At 45.1% G+C, this 18,808-nt stretch overlaps 1 protein-coding gene across 5 annotated transcripts in view; it reads left to right on the top strand.

The window, feature by feature from the left end:
• The window catches only part of SCHIP1 (schwannomin interacting protein 1), a 174,433-nt gene that overhangs the window by 108,031 nt on the left and 47,594 nt on the right, over positions 1 to 18,808 (top strand). Inside the window, exon 1 of one of the 5 annotated variants that reach the window (XM_056849459.1) lies at positions 16,691 to 16,880. The exons of 3 other annotated variants lie outside the window; for them this stretch is intronic. In XM_056849459.1, the coding sequence (XP_056705437.1) occupies positions 16,803 to 16,880 (78 nt within the window). In that variant the 5' untranslated portion in view covers positions 16,691 to 16,802. Of the gene's footprint in view, positions 1 to 16,690; positions 16,881 to 18,808 lie in introns of those variants that run through there. One more of the 5 variants, XM_056849461.1, reaches the window with a different exon arrangement.

Raw genomic sequence — 18,808 nt, 5'->3', positions numbered from 1 at the left:
GGTTTCCCGTCCGTTATATTGTGGGGGGGTTGCTTTTTTAAATGGAAGGATATCAGGCTGCATTTGGTTGTTGTTGTTGTTGTTCTCTTGTCAGCCCCAATGTCATTGGTACAATGAACGGATCAGAAAAACAATCCTGACTTTGCTTTGAAAACAGTGGAATGTTATCCCCCCCCCCCCATTGCTGAGTCTGTCTGTATATTTCTGTTTTTGATGACAAGGGAAAGCAGTTCTGCATTATATGCAGGAAGTTTCACTTCAAAACAGAATTTGTGAAAAAAGGAACGTTTTATTACTAATTAAAAAGCTGATGGATTTTGGGCAATACCATTTAGCAGGTGATGGGGGTGTTAGGCAGCAAAGAACAGTGAAGTTATAACTGTAATTGAAATCTGTGTATTTAAGGTGAGTTTTAAAGTCTAGCTGCTTCTACACTTGTTGGTATTATCACTCACTGCACCCTATAAGTAGAGGCAAAAAAGATAAAGGAATTGAAACGTGTGCTGCACATACCCCAATCTTGATTTTTGTTTACAGCCTCTGAGAAACTACATACCGTGGTACTGGGATAGCAAGTCCTTTAGCATATTTTTTTCTGCAGCTTTTGAAAAGATCGCTTGCTTCTGTTCTAAAAGGTGTTTTGTCCTTTCAGGCTTGTTTTTCAAATGCTGCACCTTTTTTGTGATGTCTCGTAAACTCCTTGAGAAACAAAACAGATTGAGTTTCAAGCTGTTTTGCAAACTGGCATTCTTCCATTTTATGCTCTGTTAACACTGCCTTGACAGAACTGTCTCCCAATCCAGTTATCAGTCTCAATTCTTCTTGGATTGGCGGCTTTTCTTCTTAGTCTGGGATGGGGGAGGATGTACCACTTTGTACAGTTAAAATGATAAACGGTGTAAAATAAAAGAGTTTTTCTTTGCTAGCGGTAAAGTATGTTTCAGCATGAAGCAAGATGCACTTTTCTAGGACTCCATTCCATGGTTTGGTGCTTTATGTCCCTTTTTAAATTACATGTAATAAGTCAGGAACTGGATTTGAGTAGAAGCTAAATAATATTCAGGTTTACCAATTGTTGAAAGAAGAGTGCAGATGTCCACAGGGAAAGATCATGAACCAAGATATAGAGGCAAAGTTTTCGCAGTAGAGGTTGCCATACCAGTATATTTAGTCTGTCTGCAGACCAAAATATGTGTTTTTATCTATCAGGATGGTGGAAATGCAGGAAGGGGGTGAGATTTAAAAACAGAGCAGAGCTGAGCCCATATGGATTTTGCTTGGAGCTTTTTAGGTGCAGATTTCCCATTTATTCAAGCAGCAGTTTTAAGATACCCTCCCTTCCTCGATCTCAGCATGTTCGTAGTTGTGCTTTCTCCAGTGTTAGGATTTCTGAATATTTTAGCCTGAGAGCTACTTAGCAAATCTCACAAGCTGGGTTTGACATCTCTCAGAGTTTCAATAAATAGCACAGTTGCTGGGTCAGATGGAATGCTTCCACAGCTACATTTTGTAATCTGGGAAAGGTTAAAGGTCGGCCATTGTTTCCTTTGAAATAGAAGTCAGTTACTTGGCAACTGTGATCAAATGAAGATGCATCAAACACCATCAGAAACACTTGCTGATACTGAAGCAGATAGCTTCCATGACCAGATGTGTGTTTTTTTTGGGGGAGTTTCTTTTTAAGGCTGCACTGTTTTGTGGTTTCTTTCAATGCACATTCTGAAATACAGCTACAGCTGCCTATGCATGTGTGGACTATTCGTTATCAGTTACCTCTTTTATTTTATAGGGGGGGATCTTGTTATTAAACCTGCTTTTGGCTAGGCTAAAGTGCATTCACAGAAAAAACGCACAAGCCCCAGAAGCCCATTAACCCCAAGGTCATTTTTTAATCCTTCTGTGATTTGGAATCTAGGGTTTTAGGATCAAACTGGGGAAGCCAGAAATGATTGGATTGCAGCGGGCCAGGCAGTCGGGTGGTTTCTCTCAGTGGGGGATGGGAAAATGTCGAGCTCGGCGGCTGCTGGTGCCATCTGTGCTTAAATAATACATGCTCTTGTTTTGCATCATACTGCAGGCTCGATTGAAGCCTTTTTTCCCCATTTGACTTAGAAGAGGAGAACCTCTAGGTTGTGGATATTTCATGCTCTACACTTATTATAAATGCCTGCCTAGCTGGCTTTTTCATTGAGGGAAAAAAAAAAACAGCAAAAAGGGACTTCTCATACATTAAGTCACTGCCAACCTGGATTTGTGTACTTAAGAAGGAACTACAACCAGTCCTGGTTCTCCAGGTCTCTCTCTCTCTCTCTCTCTCTCTCTCTCTCTCTCTCTCTCTGTGTGTGTGTGTGTGTGTGTGTGTGTGTGTGTGTGTGTGTGTGTGTGTGTGTGTAAAGTGCCGTCAAATTGCAGCCGACTTATGGCGACCCCTTTTAGGGTTTTCATGGCAAGAGACTAACAGAGGTGGTTTGCCAGTGCCTTTCTCTGCATAGCAACCCTGGTATTCCTTGGTGGTCTCCCATCCAAATATTAACCAGGGCTGACCCTGCTTAGCTTCTGAGATCTGACGAGATCAGGCTAGCCTGGGCCATCCAGGTCTACCTGTGTGATATGTATGTGTGTGTTCTAGACATGTGCTTTCTCTCATTCACATATTTTAGTTTAGATGTGCACTTTAAAATCTTAGGTGTATACCTAAAAGCCCACGTAGTATAGTGGTTAAGAGCAGTTGTTTGGAGCGGTGGCCTCTAATCTGGAGAACCGGGTTTGATTACCCACTCCTCCACATGAGCGGCGGACTCTAATGTGGGGAACCAGGTTGGTTTCCCCACTCCTCCATATGAAGCCATCTGGGTGATCTAGGGCTAGTCACAGCTCTCTTCGAGCTCTCTCAACCCCAGCTACATCACAGGGTGTCTGTTGTGGGGAGGGGAAGGGAAGGTGATTATAAGCAGGTTTGATTCTTCCTTAAGTGGTAGAGAAAGTTGGCATATAAAAAACCATAATTCTTCTTCTAAAAACCATAATGAGTGAACTGTCCCTAAGGGGCATGGTGGCAGTCTATCAGTGTTCACCAGGGGGGACCTGAGAGGTCTTGCAGGGGGTCCTATTTTCCTCCTCTTCTCAGCTGCTGCCACCAGGTTCCTTTCCCCTGCGATGCCATCACAACATCTGGCTGGATTGCTGCCCGCTTGTCTCCTCACTGTACAAGCTCTGATGTGCCATTCTCTTTGCCACATCTCTTCCCAGATTTGCTTTGTTTGGTGTGTTTGCTACCACCCCTCCCAAGAACTTACAGGGTTTCAGCTCTGCGTTTTCTTCACATGTGCTGTGGAACACAGGCAGGATGCTGCTGCAGTCTTGCTTGTGGACTTCCTAGAGGCACCTAGGGGTGATCAAACTCTTGAAAGGCCCTGGTCCCTGTTTTATGGTCTAAGGTCATGGTCCAAGGCTTGTTTTCAAGCAAGTTGTGCAACTGAGCCTTGGTCTGATCCAGCATGGCTTTTCTTATGTTATTATTTGATGCGAAAGACCTCTTCCTGGGACCTTGGAGAGCTGCTGCCAGTCTGAATAGACAATACAGACCTTGTTGGACCAAGGATGTGATTCAGTATAAGGCAGCTTTATGTGCTCCTGTGTTAGGATCCAGAGAACTCTAGGCAGTGGGACTTCGGAACGGTGTACATGCCTTGTTTTGTATGTTCAATGGCTGCAAAATGACTGGAAATCCATTTTGTGTCATGAAGCAGCACTGGCAAGGTTTGGAATATAGATTCTGTTCAAATTGTTATGTGTTGGTGAGAAATTATCTGGTGAAGTAGCCAATATATAAATTTGGTTTAGAATGAGGGCTCTTTATGTGCAGTCAGGAGATGAACAGAGATCGCAACCTTCATTTCCTTTTTTAAGGAACAATTGTTCTTCTGCAGGATGGCACATATAGAAACCATTTGCTATATTGAAAAGCAAGCCCAACGTTTCTGTATTACTAGTACTACAGGGGAGGGGCTGTGACTCAGTGGTAGAGCATCTGCTTGGCATGAAGAAGGTCCCAGGTTCAATCTCCGGCATCTCCAGTTAAAGGCAAGTAGGTGATGTGAAAGACCTCTGCCTGAGACCCTAGAGAGCCGCTGCCGGTCTGAATAGACAATACTGAATATTGTCGAAGGCTTTCACAGTCAGAGTTCATTGGTTCTTGTAGGTTATCCGGGCTGTGTAACCGTGGTCTTGGTATTTTCTTTCCTGACATTTTGACAGTGTAACACTGTCCTTCAGTGTTACTCCTCTGAAGATGCCTGCCACAGCTGCTGGCGAAACGTCAGGAAAGAAAATACCAAGACCACGGTTACACAGCCCAGATAACCTACAAGAACCAACAGACAATACTGACTTTGATGGACCAAGGGTCTAATTCAGTATAAGGCAGCTTCGTATGTTCATGTGTGTAATATCCAAACTCTATAAATATTGAGAATGACCCATCTTTCTGTATTTATACAAGTCAGATCCTATTATTTTTGCCCATCCATCCACTCCATCTAGTCCAGGAGTCCCCAAAGTGGTGCCCATAGGTGTCACAGTGTCTGCCAACACCTTTCCTTGTGCCCGCCAAGTGCTTTTAGAAAGTGGGTGCAGCCAGATGTGGCTCTTACCCAGCAGAGCTTCTGATTGGCTATTGGAGATCCATTTGATTGTGCCTCTGTGTGGTTGGCTCCACCTCCCGCAGCAGCCATTTTGTGTTTGGCTCCGCCTTCTGCAACAGACCATTTTGTGGTTGCACCCATCATGCAGTGTCAAAATTCAAAACGTGCCCACAAGCTCAGAAAGGTTGGGGGGGGGGGCCTGGTCTAGTTCATCTAATCCAGTTGCTAGTGGTGACTGACCTCCTGCTTCCATGAAACCCCAAGAAGGGCATAAAGGGAAACATGCATTGTTTGACACACCCCTTGGCTCTCAAACTGACCTTCTTGAACCATACTGAAATATGCATGAGCATCCAGCCGTAAATGTTGACATCCAAATGGGAAGATGATTTCTCATAGCTTTACACTGAGTGGGCTTTAATGTTCATTTATGCCAAGAGTCTCCAGCACTCTAGACAAATGGCCTTCTAGATATGGATGGAAATTTTGGGATCCAATGGGGGGATCCCTGCTTTTTTAGTGGAAATTTTTTTGGGGGGGTTAACTACATGCAGTAGTTCCTTATCAAACATAAACACTTTATTTATGACAAAGCTATCATGTATAATATTGTCACAAACTCTCAGCTTAATCTACTTCACATGGCTGTTATGAGGATAAATAGAGGCAGAGAATGTTGTAAGTTACTTTGAGTTCCCATTTGGGAGAAAAGAGGGACATAAATGAAGTAAAATAAATAAATATTTGGCACATTTATGAAATCTAAAAACAAGAAATGCTTTTGTTTTCCACAAGCGAAATTACAAATGTAACTAATACTAGAGAGCTGCAAACACAGGTTTCACCATAAGCAAAATAAAGTGTTTTATTTGGACAGGAACCGTCTTGTGAAGTTCCCAGCAGTGCATTTGGGTATCATGTTAAACTTCTTAACATTTACTTCTTCAATTGTCTAGAATTATCATACACAGTATAACACATTTAAGAGAGCCAGCGTGATGTAGTGGTTAAGAGCGACAGACTCTAATCTGGAGAACCGGGTTTGATTCCCCACTCCTCCACATGAAACCTGCTGGGCCAGTCACAATTCTCCCAGAACTCTCTCAGTCCACGTGGAGGCAGGCAATGGCAAACCACCTCTGAATGTCTCTTGCCTTGAAAATCCTACGGGGTCGCCATAAGTCAGCTTTGGCTAGACCAGTGGTTCCCAAAGTGAGCAGTACCACCCTCTGGGCGGCGATGGGATTACCTAGGGGGGCACTAAGAGGCAAGGGGGCAGCAGGGGGGCACTAGAGGTGGGCCCCTTCAACTGTATTGTTCGATAGGGTAGGGGGCACTGGGGTTGAGTTTGTGGAACCAAGGGGGCGGTGGCCTGAAAAGTTTGGGAACCACTGCGACACACACACATAACCATTTAATTGTGGTGGGGAAATCAGCCACATTTAAACAATAACTATGTCACTGAAACAATGTTATGTCCTCAGTATGTGCAAGGCTTGCCATTATATAATGCTTTTGATGCTTACATAACAACCTTCATTTTGAGTGAGTAAAACCTTGTCTTTAAAAGCTTGTCACTCAAACCAAAGGAAAACGTATTTCATTTCAGGGTTTTTTAGTGTTCCAAACTTGAAAAGTTGGTGGGAGGATCTCAGTGGGAAACTTTTCACTCCTAAAGTTTTCCTTTTCTTTTTCATGTCCTCACATCTGTACTTCTAGGTATTTAGGGACATTCACTATCTTCTTATGCTTTTACATTGTTGGTCTTTTTAAGGGAAGAAATTATTGTGGAGACACTAATGATTCCTAGATTTGTGTCTGGGGGCAAACAAGAGAGCGTCTTTTCAGTGGCAACCCCACAATTATGGAACAACCTCTCCAGGGAGGTACGTCCAGCCCCTTTCTTTTGAACTTCAAGAGGCAACTGAAGACAATTTTATTTGGGACTACATTTGACTAATTTAGTTTTAATTTATCAACAGTCCTAATTGAGATTATAAACCGTCGTCCTTGACATGTTTTATAACCATCGTTTTATTTACATTGTAAGCCGCCTTGAGTGCTGCAAGGTAGAAAAGGGGCTAGTAAATGTTTTAAATAAAATAAATAAAAGAAGTAAAGCACAGCTTTCTAAATGCAGTGTATTGCTAAAATCTATGAAGCATTGTACTTGACTCTGATTTATTTTAGAAATCTAAAAAGTATTATACATACATTATTGTAGAACTGTGTGAATTGAGGAGGGATTTTCTTCTAAACAAATCTAGATCCTTTTCTAGTGTCTCATGCACAGGATTAGATCTTGTATTAATGCAGAATGACTCCATGGTTCTCTGGCTAAATTCACAAATTGCAGTCCCCACACATTAATCAGTGGCAGAAGATCTCAGATTGTGCCCTGACTCTAACTTCTCCCCACTTCTCAGCTGGTACAGCTTTAGGAGCCATCTGTTCTTCACAAGATGCTTCATTCGTGTGAGTCATGGTTCTGTGGGCATGAGGTTCAGAATGAAGGACTCCCAACTGTTGGTTTACTGTGTCACTTCTGAAGGCAACAGCGAGCCTTCCTCTTGTCTTTCAAAGAAAGGTGAAATGTTATATATGGATTTTTTTTGGTGCATGCTGAGTTTTATGAGACTTGTTTTTGATCCAGGTTGAACTATGAGAATTTAGGATGGGGTCCCCATGGGCGTCACAGTGCCTGCCAACACCTTTCTTGATGCTCACCAAGTGTTTTAGAAAGTAGGTGGTGCCAGGTAGGGCTGTTGCTTACCTGGGCTTCTGATTGGCCCCTGAAAAGCTGACTGACTATGCAGATTAACATAACACTATTTCACTGGGAGCTGCTACCAGTGTTTGTTTTGTTCTCTCTCACCCTTCTTTTCCAGTGTATTTTTATATTACCCCTATTCTTCCCTGCTCTTGGGCTTCCTCTGTGTGTGTATGGCCCTGTCTTCTGTAGCAGCCATTTTGTTTGGCTCCACCTCCTGCGACAGCCATTTCATGGTTTCACTATTACCCTGTGTCAGAATTACCCTGTGCCCACAAGCTAAAAAAAAAAAGTTGGGTACCCCTGGGTTAGGAGGTAAAGAAATTAATACATAATGCCATCTTTGAGGAAATGTTTTCTGTTCATCACTCAAGAAGTGTAGCCTGGAATATTGTCTAATGATGGCTAGCTAGGGGAGGTTTGGGGTGTTTGCCTTCCACAGGAGGCCCAGTGTGGAGCTCTTCTGCATTTTGAGAGTGGATGTGTATCATCTAGTTGGAAGGCAGCATGGTATAGCCCTATCTTGTCAGATCTTGAAAGCTAAGTAGGGTTGATACTTGGATGGGGGATCACCAAGGAAGACTGTGCAGAGGAAGGCAAGCCCATGGTTCAGCAACACCTTCTGTCTACACCCATGGGTCAGCAATGGTAAACTACCTCTCCTTCTCACTAGCCTTCAGAGCCCCTTGCTAGGTTCACCATAAGTCGGTTGCACAGATTGACATGTCTCAACCTTGACAGGAGGCGAGTAGTGTAGAGAATAGGTAGCATTAGAACTTGAAACATTTCCCAACTTTTACCTTCACCAAAAGGGGTTTGCTGAGCTGAAGGCAGGTCAAGATGTATAGTCCAAAATTGAATTGACTCATCATTGTCTTTATTATGTAATGAGAGCCTTCCTTAAACTACATCAAAGTTGAGAGGAGATAGCCTGGGGCATGGTTGTAGTCCGGGCATTTGGTACAGTCACCTTGCGTGAAGCTAAACAGGTCTGGGTTTAAGCAATGCTTGGATGAGAGACTTCTTTGGAATCTCAGGTCGACTGCCTTTATTTCCATGATGGAAGAAAGACAGAACACGAATGAAGATACATAAATACATTTTAGACTGTTGTTGATTTGTCGCAGATACGCCTTTCACTTATTACTGTACTTCCAGTATACCATTTGAGAATCAACTGGGGTGAGCAGTTTACATAAATGCTCCAGTGTCTGCAGTGTGCATCTCTCTTCCTGTCACCCCCTCCCATGAGCGTGTGTGTTTTCTAAACTTTGTTTCAAGAGCCAGAGGAAGTACGAATCACATAAGCTTCCTTTCCTACTAATTCTTTAAAAAGTCTGAAGTTGCTGTTAGGAAGTCCAGATTTCCGTTTGGGGAGTGCTTTTGTATTCCCTGAGTTATTCTTAATTCCCTGGCATGCATGATCTGGAAAAAAAATTATTATTTTTTTGGTGTCTTGGAGAGCAGGCAGCTTAATCTGGGGAATTTCCCCCCTTTTTTAGGATATGGACTAAGAAGTCAGCAGAAGTGTTAACAAGCTGTTCGTGTCTGGGGTAATTACTGTAGGTAAGAACAGAGTTATACTTGCATATGCACCCCAAAGTGGCCAAGCAAGAGCAGCTACCTAGTAAAGAGGTATAATGGAACCGTTTTGAATGCTGCCAGTGAAAGAGAATGGTGTCCCTCACACCATCTGCATTCCCTAGATCCTGTTAAGAAAAAGTAATTGACATTCTTAGCATATTCACATTTGCAACTTTGCAGATATTTGCAATATTTGGTATATTTATTTAATTTATTTATACCCCGCTTTTCTCCCCAACGGGGACCCAAAGCGGCTTACATAATTCTCTCCTCCATTTTGGATGCAGCATGTCTTCACAGTGTAGCATATCTTCACAATAACCCTGTGCGATTTGAATGTAGCTTATCTTCAAAATAACCCTGTGTGGTAGGTTAGGCTGAGAGAGTGTGACTGGCCCAAGATCTCCCAGCCAGCGAGTGGGGATTCAAACCCAGGACTCAGATACTAGTCCAACACTCTTGTCCACTACACCAGCTTCAACACCATGCAATTTGCATGCATCTCAGGAAGGGCCTTCAAAACATTAGAGCTTTCATATCCCCTGGAACATCATCCTTTTCCAAATGGAACCAGTCCCCACATTCAGCCATACACAGCTATGTGACAGTGTAAGGAAAAGGCATACCTGAAGAGGCTGTAACAACAGGGGTCTGTCAGCCATCTTTTTGGTACAAGAACTGCAGCAGCGCTCATGGAAATGACTGTTCATCCTCTCCTGCTTGTCCCCTCCTGTGTACATCTAGTTCCAGTTAACCCACTCTCAGAGTGCATATACACAATCATCTGCAGAAATTGAACAGTGCAAAATGACTTGTAAAGAGGCAAAGTATTAAAAATCCCAATTGTTGGTAAAGGAAAAAATGGGCAAATGAATTGTTTTATCCGTTTGTTTAGTACATTTTTGTCCTGCCTGCCTTTCCTCCAGAGGGGGCAGGTGTACATTGATCTTCTTCCATTTTATCCTCATAATAATAGTCTTGTGAGGTAGATGAGGCCGAGGTTATACTAAAAGAAAGGGATTGGCCCAAGATCACCCAGCAAGCTTTACGGCAGAGTGCAGATTCGAACCTAGATGTCCCAGATCCTAGTCCAACACTGTAACCATTACACCACTTTAACCTTCAGTTCTCATATATTGATAAACCATGCTTTGGTATGGAAAGAGCCTCCAGCTTGGGTGGTGCGTCCTTCCTCTCCCTGCTACAACTCCTTCCCTTTGCTGTTTGCAAGCAAACCATAGTTTGCCATTTCCTTCCGAACACCCAACCATGGTCTCCGCTTGTCCTCCAAACAACAATTGGATTGTGGTTGCAGTTTTGGTTTGGTGGGCCCTCGTGGGATGATTTGGATGTAGCAGAAACCTTGTCTCCAAACGGAGTAAAGGAGGAACTGATGTAGCAGGTGAGGGAAGGAGGAATGCGAAACCTGAGGCCAAACCAGGGTTTGACCGCTGGGCTAAAACATGCCTTGCATGAGAGAGCCAGGGTGCATTGTAACCATGTTTATCCTGTGTTCCCTCTCCGATCACAAATGCTGTATGTTGCATTCTACATCTGTTTATAACCTGATCATAATCTGCACTGCTTTATATGTGCTTTGTAAGTCCATTGCTGTTTCTCCTGTGCTCCCAGTATTCCGCACACGAATATTACTGAGTAGTATGATGTTTTTCTCTTGCCCGCGTATGATTGTTTTAGTGTCGTTTCTAACTAGGTTGTCAGCTATATACATACATGAGAGATGAATTCCATTGAAATGCGGTCATGTTTAATTGTGACTCATTCTTCACTCCCACTGAGCGATGAAAAAAAAAGGCTCCTAACGTTGCCCTTATTACGTGCAGGGAAAGGAGTGCATGAGCATTTTGAAAAGGGGTGAATGACACAGCATGGTGCTTTAAAGTTCCCCGCTAATAAAAGTTAAAACGTACCTTGTAAATCTGTGCCACAGTAAATGAATGGATTTTCCTTTTGTTCGGCTGATAATTGGCTCGTAGGTAGAAGTCTGTGTTATCGGGGAGAGAGCAGGAACTGCGTTGAAGGAAAAAAAGAAGTATTAATTTTAGTAACACTAGGAAATGACACGCTGAGTCAGCTGTGAGGATGGGAACCATAAAAAGTAAAGCATATTAACATAATTCCTATGTGCAGAAAAGTAATTACATAGAAGCCTACTAGGAAAATAATTGAATTTAGCTGGCCCATATATTAACGTTTGCTTTCTTTTAAACTTTTGAATAGTGCACATTAGAGCAGTTTTAAAATAAGCTTGTTTCCTTGGTATTGCTGGTAAATGTATTGCAGGATCAAATGTTTTCTGAGTATTTAAAGGAACAATTTCAAAAGCAACTCTGTCCATAATCCGATATATGTTATAAAAGCAACTCTGTCCATAATCCGATATATGTTATAAACTTCATATCAATCCTCCTTTCACTCGAGTTGTTCATTCAAATTATCTTCCCTTAATTCTCCCTGCCTTAGAAATTTAGGCACTAATCCAATATTACAGTATACATAGGTATCAGTAGTCTCATCATCTTAAGTGCTTTCACAAAAGGAAAGTGTAATTTAATAGCAGGCATTTACCAAAGGCACTTAGGAGTCCTGATGATATTATGAGGTCCCAGCAATAGCAAAGGTTGCCCAAACATTATCAAGCAGCATAGATGCTTCACCTTGTTACTGACCTGGAAATACTCCTTATAAAACCATTAACATCAGCAATGGCAAATTATGGAATGACTTTGTGGAATGTCAATCTCTGCAGCCGTAAAACCTTGGAAGAAATACTCTAGAGATACAAGGGTCTCGATCAGCAAGGCACAAGCAGAAAAGAAAATGTGCTTGGCACAGTTCTGCTTGCAAAAGCAGTAGCACATCAACTGTGGCAACACACAGCTCTTTAATACAATCTTTAAAGAAATAACTATGTGCATATGAAACAATGGTATAAGCCACAGATGCTTTACATGATTTCATTTAATTTATTTTTGAAATTGTATCAGGAAAAATACCTTGCTCTGTGTCTTACGCCAGCAGAAAAGATAGTGGGGATACAATTACTTTCCATTTAGCGTAAGCAGTGAGGAGTTGTTTTGGCATATCTGCTTCCACAAAGACCATTGTGTGTATGGGGGTTTGATCCAACGTGTGTCCAGTCACTCTTCTCCCTTCAAAGCTGTGCTCTTACTGTGCTATCCTAGGCAGAGTTACACCATTCTAAGCCCATTGATTGCAATGGATTTAGGTGTATCTCTGCTTAGGATGGCACTGAGAATCCTCGTTCTTTCTGTAGTGAGCCTAATTAAATGTCATTCACCCTTCACAATGAAAGTGTCCCCCATAGCTAACAGCACATTCCTGACCTTTAAGGATGAAAGCCCTTAGGAGGCCAGGAGGGCGCTGTGTCGGCGTTGGGGCCCTCCACGCCGGCGTACAGGCTACTTACTCCACCATAAGTGGCCCCAACGCTGGCAGGGAGGGCCAGGCACCACCATGGCAGCACAGCCCCGGTACACCAGCAGGGCCTTCTGCCAGAGTCCCACCGGTGTAAAGGCCCACACCAGCGTCCCAGGGGGCATCCCGGCATCCCGGGAGCATTCCCAGGGCGTTCCAGGGGGAGGAGCTGCTGTTAGGCAGTGAGAGGATCGAGGCTTTGCCAGCTTTTTGCTGGTGCAGCCTGGATTATTCTCAATGGGGCGAAAAGGCCCCATTTGACCAAAAAAAGCCTCTAAAAGGCTTCTTTTTGTCTTTCGGTGGCTGTGGAACGGCTTAAGAGGTGGCACGGCAGCACCTCCTCCCCACCATCCCAGCCGCTGCCAGCTCAGGAGTGGGTTGTTAGTGTTACTGTTTCTTCATGGAGCAAGAAGGAAGTCTGTTACCTTTTACACCATCAGATGTACTCATCGGTACCCTTTCATGTTATTTTGGATGGGTTCCCACTTAAGAGTGTTTGACTGAGCACTTTTGTTCTCTTATCCTCTTTTCCGAACACATTAGTCACATCATCTCGGGGCTCCTTTTTTAAAAAAAAGTTCTGGTTGTCATGATTTTCCATGAAAATCAAATAGTGAATAAAGTAATTCAATCAGCCGTGGTCCCATCGTACAGCAGAGAAGTATGAACCTAGGTTGCTCACAGGCACACAAAGAGTCGGTTCACACATAACAACAAGCCAAGTTCGCAAAAACCAAAGTTTGGGCTGTTTATTTGTTTGCTTACTTTATAGCCCTCCTTTCTCCCTGTGACTCAAGGCAGGTAAAACAAACAAACAAACAAACAAACAAACAAAAACAAATTAAATGTGGTCAGACAGCATAAGGCATCCAATGAACAATGCAGAAGTACAAGTATGGCGTCACTTTGGAAGCATAAAGTCATGGTTTGAGGTGGATATCAAACCAGAATCTCCAGCAGTGATTTGTAAACAACAGTTCAGCTGTGGCTTCGTCATTATGCCTGAATCAAGATGGCATTCTGCCCTTTGAGGACAACATTGGAGGATTCTGGTGACAGGCAGGCAAGGAGGAGGGCTGTGGCTCAGTTTGTAGAGTATCTGCTTGGGATGCAGAAGGTCCCAGGTTCAATCCCCATCATCTCCAGTTAAAGGGACTGTCCCGGGAGGGACCCCCAACCCCCTTCCCGGGCTGTGGGACAGCCCCCACACTCACCGGGCAGCTCCGGAGGGCGGCTTCACCCAGGCTCCCTCTCCCTGCAGCTGCCCTCCGGAACAGCGAGAGGAGAGCAAGCCCGTCAGCAGCCGGCCGCCGACCGACCAGCCCCACCCGAGCCGCCGCAGAAGCCACGAGCCGCCGCCACGCAGACCCCGAGGCCGCCAAGGGAGCCGGGCCCCGCCAGGACGCCAGCGCAAGCGGCCCAGCTGCAGGAGCCGCCAGCCGTCCCTGCCTCGGCGGGGCCGAGGCCGCCGAGGACCGCCAGCCGGCAGGGCCGGCGGCAGGAGGAGGGGGGCCTGGGAGAGGCCTAGGGAAGGCGGGGGCAGCAGCCGGCCTCCCAGCTGGCCGGCGGCCGGGCACGGGCGGGGAGGGGGCGGAGCCTGCGAGTAACTTCCCCTGGCTGGGAGGTAGACCCTCCCAGTCCTTATATGGACTTCCGGGGGGAGGGCTAGGGGCGGAGCCGGGGGAGGGACTTCTCTGGCCTGGAGAGCATATAAGGCCAGAGAAGTCTGCCTGCCGGGGAGGATGCAGATGCCAGTACTGTGCTACAAGGTGTGTCCTGTGGCAATCTGGCGACGACCGAGGGAGAGTCGAGCTCTGACTCCCCCTCGGATTGGTCTGAGGTGGAAGAGATTGTCTCAGCCTCAGCGTCCTCCAGGCCAGAGACCCCCGTGACGGCCACGCCCAAGACGCAGCGCGACAGGGACTAGGCAAGTAGGTGATGAGAAAGACCTCTTCCTGAGACCCTGGAGAGCCGCTGCCGGTCTGAGTAGACAATACTGACTTTGATGGACCAAGGAACTGATTCAGTAGAAGGCAGCTTCATGTGTGTTCATGTGTTCAAGGAGGGTGAAACGTATTTTGACTTGGGTCCAATGCAGTGTTTCTGTGGTTTGCAGCATTTCTGCTTGCGGAGTGCACCTTTCTTGCCTGTGGAAAGATATGCCCCCTGAAATGCTCCTCCTGTCGGATGACTGTCCCAAACAAGGACTGTTTCTACATAGAAAATTTGCTCTGCTTTGTTCTCCTTAGAGGAGTGCTGTTTTCAGGATCAGCCACACAATGTCGTTCTCATCATACATCTCTGGCTTTGCCCCATTTTGCTGTGATCTTTTTCCTTTGGACACCCTGTGGATAGAATGGTGCACATTTTTGTAACCCTGCCCACATCGGCACCGTTTTCCTTAGCTCAGCCCTTACAGCTGCTGTTTCTCTCCCTTCTTGTACCAGGGGGCTTTTTTTGGTTTGCTTTAAAAAATGGTAATTGACAGATGACTGAAGCTCGTGATCTGCTAGTTAACAGTTTAGAAACAGCGCAGATTAAAAAATTTTTTCCTAGAGATCAAGAGAGAGAGAGGAGAGATGCTATCTGCAATTATAAAATTAATTGATGATATAACTCCAGAGTGGCAGTTTTATCAAAACACATGAACTCTAGCTAAAGAGAGCAGGCGTGGTGAAGTGGTTAAGAGCAGTGGTTTGGAGCAGCGGACTCTAATCTGGAGAACCGGGTTGGATTCCCCGCTCGTACACATGAGCTGCAGACGCTATCTGGTGAACTGGATTCGTTTCTCCACTCCTACACATGAAGCCAGCTGGGTAACCTTGGGCAAGTCACAGCTCTCTTAGAGCTCTCTCAGCCTCACCTACCTCACAGGTTGTGGGGGGGGGGAAGGTAAGGTGACTGTTAGCCAGTTTGAGTTTCCCTTAAATGGTAGAGAAAGTCGGCATATAAAAACCAACTCTTCTTCTTCTTCTAAAGCAGAGGCTACATGGAGTTTGGGGGGGGCGGGTCTGTGAAGCTTTTGGTCCCACAGAGTCATGGCATTGCAAGCATTCTTTCTGTTTGCACCTGTTAATGTCAATGGGGCTCTTTCTAAACATGGTACAAGACTCCATAAACAATTGTGGGTTTTTTGCAAGGGTTCATCCCTCTTTGCCGCTGAAACGTTCATCGTACCTAACAGCATTTCCAAGATGTAATTTGAACCCTTCTCCCTCTTCCCCCCCCCACCCTTAAAACGGATTTTATCGCATAGGAGAAATAATTATTTTAAGTACTCCTGTGCCTCTGAGCAAGCAACTGAAGCAGAAAATGCCTGGGAGTGGATGGAGGGGAATGCATGTGTAAGTAATACGTACAAGAAATGTCTCTAAATGGGAACGACATTAGGCAAAGTTTCATAACCACTGACTCGATTCAGTCTTTCCTGGACTTCATTAGCTAAAGCGTTGAAAACCGAGGCTGCTGTACAATTAGAAAGAGGCAAGAAGGTGGGGTTCTGAAAGAGGCAAGAAGGTGGGGTTCTGAAAGAGGCTTTTCCATGTATGAACTGGGCAAAAAAACATGCCTGGGGGGAGGGTTTTGTGTCATCGTCCCCCTTTTTGTATCTTCTCATGTTGTGTCGGAGGCCCCTCGCAATTTCCCCTGAGTTTGGCCTACCTAGGTGGCTGCCTTAAAAAGGTGTGGCTTCAGGAGATCCATTACATAGTCCAGAGGTTGGTTGCATGACCTTTCAGTCCATCGCCTATGGCCTTGCTTTCTTTATCATCATAGCAGGGCTGTGCTTTGCTGCTCTGGTGTAGTCTGCCCAGCCCGCTTCCATCTATTTTTATCTCGCACTGCCAGTGGCCAGAGGAAGATTGCTGCTTTTCATGTGTAGCGGGCAGCAGGCGCGCACACAGACACACACACACTGCAAAGCAGTGAACTCAGAAGTGTAATCAGTTGGCTAAGACTCAAAGGCAGCTTTGACTTTATTAGGGGGGAAAGCAGTGTGCTTGGGAGCGGATTGTAGCAGCATACTTTGGAGGCAGGTGATAACAGCCAGCAAGAAGATCAGGCTCCAGACAGGCCCACGTGTCAGCGGACAGGCAACTTCTGAACGCAGAAGAGAGCAGCAGGTCTTCTCACGTCGGGGTGAAAGAAAGGAGGGGAGTCTGCCCCCAGACGGTTTCCCTGAATGAAAAAGAAGACTGTAAGCACTGCCTGGATTTTTATTTTGCCACCTGATAGCTGTGGTTTCAAGAATGAGCCATGAGAGAGGAGGTTTGGAGTGCAGGAGAGTAAGTTACAGACAAAAGGGAACAGCGACCTGTTTGATTCCTTTGCCTTTGGAGAGCTGAAGAATGCATTTGAGCAGTGATGGAATGGATGACATCATCACTGAAGTATCCACATTGGATATGGAGGGGAATTATAAAAAGGTAAGAGACACAAAGGGTGGGGGTCTCTTTTGTGTTGGAACAATCACTCTGCCTTTGTAGAAGGGAAACAAATTAAAAGCTTGCAGTTGCTCCCGCCCCCCCCAAAGCATTCATGTTGCTCTGTTGCTTGACAAATGGAAAAGAAAGAAATGTTTGTTCATGAAAGCGGCTCTTTATTTTCTACATAATGCAATTTGTTGTCTTGTTCGTTAACATTCGGTTTAGTCCCAGTTCAGAATTTTGTATTATCCCTTTTGTTATGTTTAGAAAATAACATTTTAGCTGCCAGCTTCACCTGCTGGATTCAAACTCTCTGCTTAGATGTATCTACGTACGGTTTGCAATCAGGTAGGCAAGTTATGAGAACTGGTTTTTATAAGCATTGGACTTTGGGGGGGGGGGACCGCTTTCTTTCTGGGAATGTTGAAAGTTGGAACAGTATACTGCATTTGCCAGGGTGTCTAAAGTTTATATAAACTGCTGCATGGGCATGTCTTTTAAAAGCATGCCAGCTGCGATATAGAACTTTAAATATAGTAATTGTCTATGTCTGGTAATAACAGACCTGCTCAAAAATAACTTCAGTTGCATGGCTGAGGTCTTAACATCAAATTACAAGTGTGTCCAGCAAGCCCCAGAAAGTTTATATAGTTCTTCTGAGCAGTGCTTGTTTGTCTGAAATCTGCTAAAAGCTTCTTGCATAGTTTTATTGACTGCACAAGTTTTCCATATTTGAGGAGTTTGACACATATTTTGATCACCTTGGTTCCCTCAAAAAAAATGATACATCATTGATCCTGGGCCCAGAACTCAGTGGCTTTTCGGGTTGCCAACCTCCATGTGGGGCCTGGAACTCTCCTGGAATTACAACTGATCTCCAAACTACACAAATCAGTTCCTCTGGAGGAAATGGCTGCTTTAGAGGGTGGATTCTATGGCATCATGCCCTACGGAGTTTCCTTCCTTCCCCAAACCCCACCCTCCCTAGGCTGTTCCCCCAAATCTCCAGGTATTTCCCAACCCAGGGTTGGCCACCCTAGTGACATTGCTGGCAAGGGATCGCAGATTCAGCCTCTGGTAGATCCTGTTAAAGGATCTCATAGGGCAGCTAAAGCCCTGTCTCAGTCCTTGGAAAATCACCGCCACTCTTACCTAGACAGACCAATAGTTGTAACTTGCTATAAGGCAGCTTCATATATTAATATTTCTGTAATCTGATAACCGCCAATGTTTGTGAGTTTACATAGTGGGGTCAAAGTAAAATAAAATAAAAATTCTGCTGTAAAAATTCAATTGGCACAAACTCTGGTGCTGGCATCTATGGGAAAACTAGATGTGGTGTAAATGAAGCTTCCAGCGCCCGCCCACCCCAAGTATCAGGAATGTGAAAAACAGAAGAGATAACCTTTCCCCTAAGTCATTTTGCTGAACAGAAATGTTCCTGTAGAGCTCAGATATCCATATCAATTTTAAATCCACATTAAGAATCTCTAACATTTCCTTCTGTTCCTTTATGGCGCTGGTCCCTGAAAATGATTGCTGATGCCTAAAAATCTGATTCTGAAGCCTAGGAACATGTAGCATATTTTTCACTCCATAAGACGCACTTTTTTCCTCCTCAAAAGTGAGGGGAAATGTCTGTGCGTCTTATGGAGTGAATGTGCGTCTTATGGACCCTAGCCCGGTCCATCCAGGACTCCCAGAGCCGGGCGGAGGGACCCCCGCCCCTCCCGCCAGCCGGCTGGGCGCGCCAGAACAAGGCGAGCCGGCGTTCCCCACCCCGACGGCCAGCTGGGAGGCGGGCGGGGTGCACAGAGCTGGGCGCATCGGGACTGCGCGCTGGGAGGAGGGCGGGGCGCACAGAGCTGGGCTCGTCGGGACGGTGCGCTGGGAGGCGGGCGGGCGCACAGAGCTGGGCGCACAGAACT

This window comes from Euleptes europaea, chromosome 5, assembly GCF_029931775.1.
Source record: "Euleptes europaea isolate rEulEur1 chromosome 5, rEulEur1.hap1, whole genome shotgun sequence".
Classification (NCBI taxonomy): Eukaryota; Metazoa; Chordata; class Lepidosauria; order Squamata; family Sphaerodactylidae; genus Euleptes; species Euleptes europaea.
Note: the sequence above shows the minus strand (reverse complement) of the source record. Positions and strands in the feature narration are given on the sequence as shown.